At 43.4% G+C, this 14425-nt stretch overlaps 1 protein-coding gene across 10 annotated transcripts in view; it reads right to left on the bottom strand.

The window, feature by feature from the left end:
• Mast2 (microtubule associated serine/threonine kinase 2) overlaps positions 1-14097 on the bottom strand; it is a 115128-nt gene extending 101031 nt beyond the window's left edge. For 5 of the 10 annotated variants that reach the window (XM_041651314.1, XM_041651317.1, XM_041651322.1 and 2 more), the window contains exon 1: positions 13571-14096. In XM_041651314.1, the coding sequence (XP_041507248.1) occupies positions 13571-13750 (180 nt within the window). In that variant the 5' untranslated portion in view covers positions 13751-14096. Of the gene's footprint in view, positions 1-9018; positions 9202-13570 lie in introns of those variants that run through there. The other 5 variants (XM_041651315.1, XM_041651316.1, XM_041651323.1 and 2 more) reach the window with 4 other exon arrangements.
• Positions 14098-14425: the final 328 nt, after the last annotated feature.

Here is a 14425-nt window from a genome sequence, read left to right as displayed (position 1 = left end):
CCAGGAGTGATAAAGCTGCATCAGAAACATATTTCTTTTTTTTTTTTTAAGATTTATTTATTATTTATACAGCATTCTGTCTGGATGTATGCCTGCAGGCCAGAAGAGGGAGCCAGATCTCATTATAGATGGTTGTGAGCCATCATGTGACCGCTGGGAACCTCTGGAAGAGCAGCCAGTGCTCTTAATCTCTGAGACACCACTCCAGGCCCAGAAATATATTTCTTATATATAACTTACTGTGCTATTCGAGGACATGAAATATTAACTATGAAATGCCAAAGGAAACAATGAAAGAATCAGATCAGAAGATGATTTAGGACATTTTGATATAATGAGCGCAATTCTGTTTAAGTATTTCTTTCTATTCTCTCTCATCACCACTTCTCATCATGAGATACATAGCAATAAGTGCCCTTGTAAGACAAATCAGCCAGCACTTTGAGCTCAGACACCCCAGGCTCCAGAATTGTTAAAAATGTATTTATATTAGCCAGGCAGAGGTGGCACATGCCTTTAATTCCAGCACTAGGGAGGCAGAGACAGGAGAAGTTCAATGAGTTCAATGTCAGCCTGGTCTACAAAGTGAGTTTCTGAACATCCAGTCTGTTACAAAGAAAAACCCTGTCTGGAAAAAACAAAAAGCACTTATATTGTTTGTAAGTTAACTGGTTTATGCTGTGAGATAATGCTCTTATAAAATGTAAAGATTTGTCACTCATACTGGTTTAATAAAATGCTGATTGGCCAGTAGTCAGGCAGGAAGTATAGGCATGACGAACAGACTAAGAATTCTGGGAAGAAAGGCAGAGACAGTTGCAGTCACCAGCCAGATGTTCAGGAAGCAAGATGAGAACGCCTCATGCAGTAACTGTACCAAGCCACATAGCTAAACATAAGAATTATAGGTTAAATTGTAAGAGCTAGTTAATAATAAGCCTGAGCTAATAGCCCAAACAGTTTATAATTAATATAAGCCTCTGTGTGTTTCTTTGTGACTGAACAGCTGCAAGAACAGGCAGGACAGAAACTTCTGTCTACAGGTTTAAGGTATTTTATGATAGCAAGCCAAATACATTAAAACAGAAGGTTTGGGGATATGGAATGATGCTTCAGTTAAGAATAGTTACTGCTCTTGCAGAGGACTTGGGTTCAGTTCCCAGGACTTGCATAAAGGCCTGAAGGGGCACACTAATGCCACTGTGAACATGTGTAGGTCAAAGGAAAACGTGCAGGACACAGTTCTCTCCTTCCACAATAGGAGTCCCAAGAAGCAAACTCAGACCATCAAGCATGGCAGCAAGTACCTTTACTCATGAGGCAGCTCAAGCATGTTACCTGATTTTAAGATTATCTGTTTTCAGAGCATTAAGCTTATTTGCTTGCTTTCAGAACTTTTGGTTTGTTAATCTGCTAATCTTTGTCTTCTGCCACTGCTCTAGCACCTAATTCTGCATTTTTCTGCAAATTATGCTCACTACAATATTTCTTGGTTGAGGAGTTGAGTACCTGATTATAAGGATGCTGAAGAGACACTGCCCCATTGATCCCAACAGGGAGAAGGTAACAAGGGGGAACACCTCCATAAGGTGTAATTGCCTCACATCAAAAACAAAACATACCCCACTATTCAAGGGATGGGAGAAACTTTATTGGCTGAGCCAAAAAGATACACATAGGGTTAATTAACGTAGTGTCTTGAGCCTTCTCACGTTCCCAGAATTGTGCAGGACAAGCCCAAGTTTCAGTAGTAGGAAGCAATCCTAGGGATCAAGAAATGAGAGATATTCTAAAAGGCAGCACATAAATTTTTAACCCAACACAGAGATCTCGAGTCAGTATAGGAAAGCTAACAACCTTCTTAAGTATAAAACAGAGGAAGAGAAAATTATTGGGAAAAAAATATGCCAGTTGGTACACCAGCTGATTTCCTATATTGATTTGAGTTGTAAATATTTGAGAAAAAAAAAACAACAGGATAATCTGGGAAACACTGATATTCCTGAATTGGGTTTTTTGGAGTTTTTCATGTGGGAAACCCTTTTCTGTATTCTGTGAATGTCTTACTACCATTGGTTAATAAAGAAGCTAGCCAGGCAAAATAGAGCCACACAGGAAGACCAAACAAAGATACAGGGAAAAAGAAAGCAGAGTCAGGGTGACACCATGAAGCTACTAAAGAGGTAAGATGCCAGAACATTACCAGTAAGTGACAGCCACGAGGAAATACACGTAACTATTAAAAAACTAGTAAAAATTAGGAAGCAAGATGTGAGGTAACAAGTCACGAGCCTTGTGGTAAAATATAAAATAACAGACATTGGTTAAGTTGTAAGAGCTAGGTAATAATAGCCTGAGTTAATAGGCCAAACAGTTTCTAATTAGTATAGGTTTCTGTGTGATTACTCGGGACTGGACTACAGGGAAATGAAAGCATTACCTCCCAGTTACAGATTTTTATTCCTGCTGCTATTAGTTATCACACCTAGGCAATCGACTTTAATTCAAAAGCATCTAAAAAATCATGAAGCTGGTAATTTACAAAAATAGTCTTTTGGTTAGTTTTTTTTATACCTTATTTCTATTTTGTGCACACTGATGTGCTGCTTGTATGTATGTATGTATGTATGTATGTGGGGGGGGGGGATACTGGAGCCCCTGGAACTGGAGTTACAGACAGTTGTGAGCCTCCATGTGGTTGCTGGGACTATAACCCAGGTTTTCTGGAAGAGCAGCCAGTGCTCTTAACCACTGAGCCATCTCTCCAGCCCCAAGAGATTTTTAAATTTCTTGTAGGTTAAAAGATGTTAAAAATACCTAGGAAGCCAGCTGTGGTGTAAAGGCATCTTCTTCTCTTTAATTAGCTCTATAATGGAGACAGACTCAAGTCAGTATAACAAGCTACAACTCTTATCTTACTTTGTCTGGTTCTTCTGATCTCTCAGAAACAGATAAGACTTTTCTACTTTGTTTTTACTAAATACATTGATTTGCAGTAATTGTGTCATATATGTTTCTGATAACTGTTTTCATTTATTTGAAGCTTTTTTAATGCATCACCATGAGAGTAAAATAGCATGGGCAAGGACTAGAAAGATAACTCAGGGTAGTACTTGTCTAGATGGCTCAGCAATTAAGAGCACTAGCTGCTCTCTTAGAGAACTTGGGTTAGATTCCAGACACGCACTTAGCGATTCAATCATCAGGCACACTTGTGGTGCACAGAAATACATGCAAGCAAATTCCCATACATACAAAACATTTGTTTTTTATTTTTATTTATTTGTTTGTTTTGAAACAGGGTTTCTTTGTGTAGCCCTGGCTGTCCTGGAACTCTTTTGGTAGGCCAGGCTGACCTCAAATTCAGAAATCTGCCTGTCTCTGCCTCTCAGAGCTGGGGATTAAATGTTTGTACAATCATGCCCAAATCTAAAAGAAAAATAAATTGAATTAAGAAACACTGTGAACAAAACTGCTGGTAAATTTCCTGAAAATAACTAAGAAAGACAATCTGTGGCTAGTTTAGTTTTTTAAAACAATCCCACCCCCCAAGGCAGATTAGTTCAAGGCCAGCCTAGCCTACAGAGGGAGTACCAGGACAGGGCTAGAAAGAGGACTCAGAGATTATACTGTTCTTACAGAGGATCTGAGTTTGGTTCAAAGCACCAATATCAGCTCACAACCGCCTGTAACTCTATAAGCTAATTCATTAGCACTGTGTTAAGTGAATAGTATCACACTCTAACAAAAGATTATAATTAAGGCCTCTCGAGTGTAGAAGTAGACAAGATCTGCTGTACCAAAAGCTAAAGGGAAACAAGTTTTTTCAGATTTCCTATCAGGCTTGGGGAGCAAGGCCTTTTCTTGTATTCAAAGTTGTTGTGACTCAGAAGTCTGTGGGCACTGAAGGAATAAACGGAAACTAAAACTCTACCAACCACACCGAAGATGGAGATCCACAGCAGAGAATAGCTAGAAGTTGAGAAAATATGACTTTCCTTCCTCCTGAGCATCTACATAATGTTCTCAGCCCTCTAGCAGTTACACAAAAGCCTGTATATAACTGAGTCTGCAAGTGACAAACAACTGAAAATGACTATGCTGGCCATCATCCAGTTTCCTCAACTGACCTCTGCAAGAACCTGGACAGAGAATGGAAAAGTGTGTATTAGTCTAGGTCATTCTGAATGTATCTGTTACAGCAACCAGTGTTTCCTAACTAATATAAAGGCTGAAGCCTGAGCTAGAATAACAATGTCCCTTTCTTTTACTAGTCAAAGGCAGTAACTAAATATCCCAGGTTTACCTGAACAAAATCACATTAACATTCCTTTGAAATAACTTTAAAAACTATTACCAACTATATCTAAATGCTCTGCTTCATAAATCATTCCTAAATACCTAACAGAAAGCCTAACTACTAGAAAGTAGCTCTACATTGGTAAAACACAGGCAGAGATACTACGTAGTGAATTAATCTCCACTCAATTAAGTATTAAAGGATTTTGCAACAGCTTGATTTCTCGCTAAGTAAGGCAAGCTAATTCTATAGTTGTCACAGCTGAGAGAATACCTTAGAATTTAGAAATGAGGGCCTCTAGAGCCTTGATCTTAATTACTTTCTCAAACCAAGGGAGACATATTCCATTCTAAGACAATTTCATTTCCTTTTCTTTTTCTGGGGGGGTGGGGGGTGTTTTAAGACAGGCTTTCTCTGTTAATGCCTGGCTGTCCTGGAACTCACTATGTAGAACAGGCTGGACTCAAACTCAAAGGTTCTCCTGTCTATGCCTCCCGAATGTTGGGATTAAAGGTGTGCACCCCCACCACCCGGCCTAAAATAGTTTCTTAATAAAGAAATCTGTACATTTCCCTGGAGGGAAAAAATGTACATATTAAAGCCTCCATCAGGTGTGGTACACTTTTGCCACAATGCATCTATGGAGCACAACGTAAAATTTTTTGTGGCTGGTTTTTTTTTTGTTTTGCATTTTTATTTTATTTTTTTTTAATATTTATTTATTATGTATACAATATTCTGTCTGTATGCCTGAAGGCCAGATGAGGGCGCCAGACGTCTTTACAGATGGTTGTGAGCCACCATGTGGTTGCTGGGAATTGAACTCAGGACCTTTGGAAGAGCAGGCAATGCTCTTAACCACTGAGCCATCTCTCCAGCCCCTGCATTTTTATTTTTTGAGACAAGGTTTCTTTGTGTATCTCTGGCTGTCCTGGAATTCACTCTGCAGACCAGGCTGCCCTAAAACTCAGAGATCTTACTGCCTCTACCTCCGTGAGTGCTGGGATTAAAGGCATGCACCACCATCACCCAGAGTAAACTTTCAACAATTGGTTCTCTCCTTCCTTTTCTTTGAGGAAGGGTTTCAAGGGAGAGAGACCTTTTTTTATTTTTTATTTTTATTTTATTTTTTTCGAGACAGGGTTTCTCTTTAGCTTTGGAGCCTGTCCTGGAACTAGCCCTTGAAGACCAGGCTGGCCTAGAACTCACAGAGATCCACCTCTTTAAGGCAGGGTCTCTCTTAACTGTTTTCTGCTGAACTTCATACTTCAAGCTAGACAGATGAGCTTCTGGATGATTATATTTCCACCTCCCACGCTGCCCACTACAGTGCTTGAACTACAGACATGCATTTACACTCGTTCCAGGTATCTAATTTGTAGAAGCCCGGAAATGTGAGCCTATTTCCACACTGACCAAACGTCAGAGTTTAGAACCCTAGTTCCTCTACCTCAAACATAGATCCCACGTCCACGTTAGATGGTTCTGCTCTCTCAAGGTTATTGTCACTCAAAATATGATCATAATATCAATAGAAGATATGAAATCAAAAGGAGGAATGGTTAATTAAAAACATTGGCTGCTCTTACAAAAGACCCAGGTTCAATTCCCAGCACCCACATGACAGCTCACAACTGTCTGTAATTCCAGTTCCAGAGGCTCCAACACCCTCACACAGACACGAAGGCAGACAAAACTCCAATACATAAAAAAATAAAAATTGAAAGAGAAAAGGAAGTAACCACAAGAATAATTTTGGAAAGGGTACTCCAGAAAGGTTTTTTTTTTTTTGGGGGGGGGAGGGGGTGTTGAGACAGGGTTTCTCTGTGTAGCTTTAGAGCCTGTCCTGAAACTCTCTCTCTATATATAGACCAGTTCAGCCTTAATTCCCAGAGAGAGATCCACCTGCCTCTGCCTCCCACGTGCTGGGATTAAAGGCATGTGCAACCACTGCCCGGTCCAGAAAGATTTCTTTAAGAAACATTATCTCAACAGACATAAACAAAATAAGAAAGTCAGTTATATAGATCCATCTGGAAAAGGCCATTTCGGGTACAGAAATCAAGTGAAAAACTACTAAAGTTATAATTTTTTAAAATGTCCTCAAGTAGAAATAGAATGCTTAATATACTTGGAGACCACCAAGGTCTAACTAGAACTAGTTAACACAAATGAAGAAATGAAGCCAAGGAAGGCCAAGAGCCAGATTACAGAAAGTCTTTTTTTTTCAAGATTTATTTATTTATTATGTATACAACAGAGCACCAGATCTCATTACAGATGGTTGTGAGCCACCATGTGGTTGCTGGGAATTGAACTCAGGACCTTTGGAAGAACAGTCTTAACTGTTAACCTCTTAACCTCTGAGCCATCTCTCCAGCCCCAGAAAGTCTTATAGGACAAAGTCATCAGCATTTTGAACTTTGATCTAAATTGTGATGGAAATAACTATAAGATTTCTCAGGAAAAAAGTGACAAGTTCTTAATTAAGATTTTATAATGATTTGCTACACACAAAATATCACAGAAGAAAATAGACTAATGGTGATAGGGACTTGAGAGACTGCTCAACAGTTAAGAGAACTGGCTGCTCTTCCAGAGGTCTCAGGTTCAATTTCCCAGCACCCACATGGCAGGTCACACCTGTAACTCTGGTTCCAGGGGATCTGACACCCTCACACAGATATATATGCAGGCAAAACACCCATGCACATAAAAATAAAACACCGAAAATAAGTGAACAGAACTAGAAGATGAGTTAAGAGATTTATAGTAACTTAAATGAAAGATAAAACAACTCTATAGTCTTGTGGGTGGAGGTTCAAAATTGGGTCTCTTTGTGCATGTAGCCTTGGCTGTCATTGTACTCACTCTGTGAGGTAGGCCTCAAATTCACAGAGATTCACCTGCCTTTCCCTCCCGAATGCTGGAATTAAAGGTATATACCACCATCACTGGCTCTATAGCCTTATAGAGTAATGAGGGAAACAAGAAGGGCAGTTTCTTCAATTTGAATGTAGTAACTAACAGACATGTGAAATGAAAGATTAAGAACAGAATCATAGGGCCAACTGTTATGATCTGCTGGCCTGGTCTGTCACCTGTGTACCCTGTCCCTTTAAGAGACAAGCCCCACACTCTCCCAACCCCTCCCCTTCCACCAAGGGAAGCAACTGCTTATCTCCCCTTCTCCAGCCCGTGCTTTCTCTCTCCCCCACCCCTTGGCCCTCTCCCAGTCCCTCTCTGCCTCTCTCACTTCTTCCTCCTTTTCCCTTCCCCCTTTCCTTTTCCCTCCATAACCCACTAAATAAACTCTATACCCATATTCTTCTCTCTGTGTGTGGCATATCTGTCTCTTTGCTGTGGTCTCCCACCTGCCAAGGCCTCAGGGGACTCACCGAGGCCCCATGTGGACCACCACGGCCCCTCGTGGAACTTGCTGCCCCTCATGGGACTGGCCTTCCCCCCTTATAAAAAAGAATAACACCAACAGACTGACTCAGTGGGTAAAGAGCTTGTCATACAGCCTAATTCCTGAGATCAATTTCAGAATCCACATAGGAGAATCAACTCCTTAAACTTGTCCTGTGACCTCCATATGTTATGCAGAGATACAAGCATTGCCACACAATACAAAAACACACAGTGAGGTGGTCTTAATGAAAAAGGATCCCATAGGTTCATACAGAGTGGCACTTTAGGAGGTGTGGTAATAGGTGTGGCTTTGTTGGAATAAGTATATCACTGAGGGGCAGGCTTTGGGGTTTCAGAAGCCCAAGCCAGGCCCAAGGTCACTCTCCCTTCCTGCTGTCTACCCATCTGGATTAGAACCCTCAGCTCCAGCACCATGTCTGTCTGCAAACCACCATGCTTCCTTTCATGACAATAATAAACTAAATCTCTGAACTTGTAAGCAGCCCCAATTAAACATTTTCCTTTATAAGAGTAGCCGTGGTCATGATGTCTCTTCACAGCAATAAAACCCTAACTAGGACACACAGATATATAATTTTAAAAAGTTTTATAAAAAGAAATGAAACTGATCAAACAGTACTTGTTAGGTTTAAGCAGAAAGACTGAGTCTAAGGCCATCCTCCTCTATTTAATGAATCCCTGTATAACATGTACTACTCCCAAATGTAAGAAATAGAGAGCAAACAGGCTGGAAGGATGGCTCAGTTGGATAAAACATCATTGTGCAAGTGGAAAGACTTGAGTTCAAATCCTCAGAACCTGTAGAAAAGCTGGACACTTAAGTGTCTATAACCCCAGTATTCTTACTAGATGAAGGTCAAAAATCGCCATAAGCTAATGAGGCAGTATAATGGTTTGAGTAAGAATGGCTCCCATAGATTCATAGAGATGTAGCCTTGTTTGAGTAGGTTTAGCTTTTTAAGAAGAAGTATGTCACTAGGGGTGGGCTTTGATGTCTCAAGGTGCCTCTCTCTCTCTGAAACTGTTTCAGCACCATGCTGCCATATCAACCACCATGCTCCCTGCCATGATGATAATGGATCTCTGGAACTGTATGCAAGCCCCAGGTTAAATAAATGCTTTCTTTTATAATAGTTCCTTTGGTCATGGTGTCTAGTCACAGCAATAGAATAATACTAAGACAGGCTGCTAGCCTGGCTTACACAGTAGGAAAAAAAAAATTAGCAGACCCTATCTCAAACAAGACAGAGGGCAAGGACAGACACTCAAAATTGTCTTCTAACCTCCACAAGCAGCATTTAGGTGGTAGAGACTGGAGAATCAGTTCAAAGTCAGTCTCAGCTAGCACGGTGTAGTATGACTGGGTATACACCTTTAATCCCAGCACTCTGGATGCAGCGGCAGATGGATCTCTGCAAATTTGATGCAAGTCTACAGAGCCAGTTTCAGGACAGCCAGGGTAACACAGAGAAACACTGTCTTGAAAAAAAAAAAAGAAAGAAAAATCATCCTCAGCTAACTACAGAGTTCCAAGGCCAGCCTAGGCTAAATGAGACCCTGTGGGAGTGGGGGGAGGTATCATTTATTGTATTAATGCATTATGATTCATCTAGTCTTTAGTGAGATGGGTCAGCACTTGCTGCTAAGCCTGGCAATCTGAATTTTCGCACCAAGAGATGCCTGATAGAACCAACACCCACAACGTGTCCTTACTCATTCATGCATTATGTAATGCACACAAACAGTAACAGATTGTGGTGTGCGCACAAACGTGTACACTCATGCACATATACATACAATAAATAAGTTATATTTCTTAAGTCAAAAAAAAAAGCCACGAACAGGTATGATGGCACACACCTTTAACCCCAACACTTAGGAGGCAAAGGCAAGCAGGTCTCTAGAGCTCGCTGGCCAGCATTGCCCACTTGGTGAGCTCTAGGGTAGTGAGATCCTGTCTCAGAAAGCAAAGAGGGGCTGAAAACTGACTCAGCTGTTAGAAGTGCTTGCTGCTCTTCCTGGTGACTACATGTGCTTCACAATTACCTCTAACTCTAGTTCTGGGGAGTCCAACACCCTTTCTGATCTTGATGGGCACTGAACTCCCATACACAAACCTACATGCAACACACACGTACACACAATTTTAAAAAATGAAACAAAATCTTTAAAAAAGAAAAAGGTGCATTTAATCCCAACACACCAGAGACAGAAGCAGGTGGATCTCTGTGAGTTAGACGCCAGCCTGGTCTACAAAGCAAGTTCCAGGTCATCCAGGGCTACAAGAGAAACCCTGTCAAAACACACACACACACACACACACACACACACACGTTGAGTTTTGATTGAAACATTAAGCACAAAGTTGGCAATACAAATCTAAAAAGAAAGGCAGGTGTAAAGACTTGACTGACTCTATTCTGTAACACGATTATGTATAGTGATTTTGTGTGTGTGTGTTTTAATAAAGCTTGCCTGAAGATCAGAGTGCAGAGCTAAGCCACTAGAGCTCAGGCAGTGGTGGCACACACCTTTATTCCCAGCACCAGGGAGGTGGAGAGTGGAAGTGATACGGCTGGGCTGAGGGAGGAACATAAGGAGGGAGGAGACAGAAGCTCAGTGTCATCTGAGGCAGCAGTCTGAGGAGGTAGTCTAGGAAAGAACAGCATCACCCCTTTGGTCTCAGCATTGGTAGAGGTAAGAACTCGAGTGGCTGGCCACTCGCACCGCTACTCTGATCTCTCAGTTTTCACCCTGATAGCTGACTCCTGAGTTTTTATTACAAGAACTAGAAGTCATGCTCCAATCATGTATAAATGACAGACTACAGATCTTTGCACTTCCTATGTATGGGCTTGCTACAGTATGGAGTAAAATAAAGAAACAAGCAAGAACCAGGGAATGTTTTAAGAACAGGAAGAGAAAACAAAAAAAGGAAAGTTGTCAGAGAAAAAGCAATGGGATGAGTATGGGGGAAAGGGGTAGCGGCAAGAATAGAACACATGGTCAACAGTAGCAAATAGTTCACACAGCTTGAGAAGATGAAGATTAAAGAAAAAAATGTAAGATTTAATTATATTTAAAAAGTTCTCTAAGCCATTCACAGAATTCTTTTTGGAACTCTTATCACAATGAGACTTTTCACAAGTATCCACACCCACCCTATTTTAAGTTGCAAAATAAGTTCTAGTATGGTTACACTATGGAAAATTATACAACAATAAAAAAGCAAAGTATTTCTAAAAGGAACTGACACAGAAGAGATGCTCATAAATCATTTGACTGCTGGGCAGGGGTGGCACACACCTTTAATCTCAGCACTCAGGAGGCAGAGGCAGGCGGATGTCTGTGAGTTCAAGACTAGCCTGGTCTACAGAGCAAGGTCCAGCACAGAATCCAAAGCTACAGAGAAACCCTGGCTCAAAAAAATAATCACAGGAAGGAAGGAAGGGAGGGAGGGAGGGAGGGAGGGACGGAGGGGTCATTTGAATAAGATAATTCAGTAATGAAGACTACAAACTTCATGAAGGGGAGATGGGGTTCAAGACAGGGTTTCTCTGTAACTTTGGAGCCTGTCCTAGAACTTGCGCTATAGACCAGGCTGGCCTCCAACTCAGAGATTTACCCATTTCTGTCTCCCAAGTGCTGGGATTAAAGGTCTGCGCCACCGCTACCTGACCCATGATTTTTATTTACATAGGTATTAGCTAAAAAGCAATCTATGGTTCTAAGGGTGGGAAGTCTGGTTAACTTTGGAGAAGGGAAGTAAGTAGAGGAGTTAGGAAACATTTTGGGAAGTGGAGATGTTCTCCACCTCCATGTGAGCAGTGCACATACTGGGTACATTAGTCTATAAAATTCACAGGCTGTGGTCTGCAGAGTGAGTTCCAGGACAGGCCCCAAAGTTACAGAGAAACCCTGTCTTGAAAACAAATAAACAAATAACTCATAGGTTGAATGAATCTTAGATCTGTGCACTAAACTAAGTCAAATCTCAATTTCAAAAGCAAGTCAAATCATGACCTTGAAGGCAATTTGGGGAAAGCCTAAGTATACAAACCATAATATCAAGATTATATATATAAAGTAAAGAAATTGAGACAGAATACAAACTCAGGAAGGTTGTTGGTAAGGCAACAAGATAATGTATATTAGGAGAAAGGAAATTAAGAGCACTGGCTGCTCTTTCAGTGGCCCTGGGTTAAATTCCCAGAAACCACATGGTGGCACACAACTATCTATAGTGGGATCTGATGCCCTCTTCTGGCATAATGGCATACATGCAGATTAAGCACTCATACACATAAAATAAATAAATAAATCTTTAAATATAAATAATTTTAAAAAAGAAAAAAAAATGTTTTTGTTTTTGTTTTCCAAGACAGGGTTTCTCCATGTATCCCTGGCTGTTCTGGAACTCAGAGATCCACCTGCCTCTGTCTCCCAAGTTCTGGGCCTAAAGGCAAGCGCGACCACCACCCGGCTTTAAAAAAAAAAAAATCTTTTTTAAAAGAGAATTAGAGCTGGAGAGATGGTTCAGCCTCTGGCTGCTTTTACACAACCTGGGTTTAATTCCCAGCACCCTCATAGCAGCTCACACCTGTCTGTAGCTCCAGTTCCCAGGTAATCTGACACCCTAACACAGAGATAAGTGAAGGCAAAATACTAATGCACATAAAAACTAAAAAATCATAAAAATTTACTTAGAAAAAAAAAGGGAGATCAAGCAGCCTTGAGCACATCACTGAAGCATACAATAAGGTCAACTGCACCGGGTAAACTAAGTCAGTAGAGAAAGTACATTTCAAAAGTTTTGGCTAGGTACTAGAAGCCATGGCAAAGCTCCAAAGCTCAGAGAATAAAACGTGGGAAAACAAAATCGGGGGAGAAGGGGTTAAAAACCGTAGGCTAACATAGTATAACTCAAAATATAATGATGCCAGAGGAAGCTTATTTTATATGAGGAGCAGGAGGCGGGAGACCCATAACTGGGGTCTAAAGCAAAGCTATGCAAAAGCAATGCTGTCCCTTGGCGTACATTACTACAGAACATTTTTCCACAAATCTAACAAGATTACGGATCTTCCAACGTCCCTTTCTCGCCAATCTCCTTTCACTGAACTTCTACCGCTGTGAGTGGCAGTTTATCCTGATAAACTCTGACGACCTTTATTCCCTACTCATAAATACACCTTCTGTTGTCTAATAAAGTATATAAACACATCCAGTCCACTCGGAAATCTCACAAGGACTTTCACATTTCTCTCGCTTTTCCCATTAACGAGAAAGCAGAGCCTTCACCCACGGGTTCTCTGTCCACAGCACCGGCCTCGAGATTGCACACGTGCAGGTATTTTTTTTTAAGGTGGTTTGTCATTGAGGAGATGGGTACTGAGGAGAATGTTAATGATTCTGGATACTTGCCTATAAAAGTATAATGACCACCAAATCCAAATGCCCCGTTTTTCTAAGTGTGGGTTTAAACTCTAAGAAAGTCAACACTATCAAAGTGGCATCCCTCTCTCAAACTACTAACTCCTCTAGATAATTTAATAAGTCTACTCTCTGCTGCTCATCCACCCTGTCTACATTCCAAAACCCCTTCTCTCCACCCAGACCCCAGGATGACAAATGCCCCCCCAAGAACCATTTTATTCATTCCTCCAACCCGCCCTTCCCCAAGTCCACTGCAACCCCAGGCCCCCACCTTCATTTCTCCACTCCCCTTTCCTCAGGCTCCTCAGTCCCCACCCCTCACCGCCGCAGCCCGGTCCTCCCGCGAGGTCCCCTCCCCCACAGAGCCCACCCTCGCCCGCCGACCCCAGCCCGCCTGACCTGCTCCCTGCCGTCGGGCCCCGTGGGCCCGCTCCGCTCCTCCAGTCGCTGCCTCCCGGGCGGCGCTCGCCGGCGCGGGGGCAAGGGCTGCGGCTGGGGCAACTCGGTCGCCCGTGGAGCCGCATCCTCCCGGCGGGCGGGCGGCGGCTGCGGCCGCTCGCGGCAGCGACTCCGCTTCATCTCCGCGTCAGGGCCCCGCGGGCGTCAGCACCGCGACTGCGCCGGCCTGGCTCGACCCCGGGCCGCAGCGCTGCCGGGGCAAGCCCGGTCTACAGCCACCATGGCCCGGCGGGCGCTCAAAGACACCCGCACTCCGGCCCCGCGGCGTCTCCGCGCTTCCCGTGGACTCAGGCGCCGAGACCTCCTCGGCGCGCCTCACGGAGGCAGCATAGCCACCGGCGCGCCCTCCACGCCCGGCACACGCTCGGCTGGCCACTCGCCGCCGCCGCCGCCGCGGGCTCCGCAGCCAGCCGCCGGCCCGCCAGCCCGCCCGCCGCCCGGCCCGCCCCTCGCGCGCGCGCACGACCAGCCCGCTTGCCGCCCACAGCGCGCGGCCTGCCGCGCACGCGCTGGCGAACGGTCACGAAGACCCGCCCGCGGCCGCGCCGCGCGGTCTGAGGCGGAAGGGGGCGGGGCTCCCGGTGAGCCCGCGGCGGCTGCGGGTCGCCCTGTAGTTCTTCCATTCATCCCTTTGGTGAAGGGCTTGCCGAGCCCGGCGCTGTGCGGGCTGAGGGTCCGAAAATGACTTCCAACGGGAAGGGCGAGACCACCACACTGTTTACCCGCACATGCTCACCTAGTTCGCACCTCACTCCTCAGGGACAAGTTGGCTCGCCCTCATGAAACAGATGAGGC

The sequence above is a fragment of the Microtus oregoni genome, unplaced genomic scaffold, assembly GCF_018167655.1.
Source record: "Microtus oregoni isolate MIOR12 unplaced genomic scaffold, Mior012 000005F_ref0000423, whole genome shotgun sequence".
Classification (NCBI taxonomy): domain Eukaryota; kingdom Metazoa; phylum Chordata; class Mammalia; order Rodentia; family Cricetidae; genus Microtus; species Microtus oregoni.
This window is presented reverse-complemented; position numbering and strand designations above follow the sequence as displayed.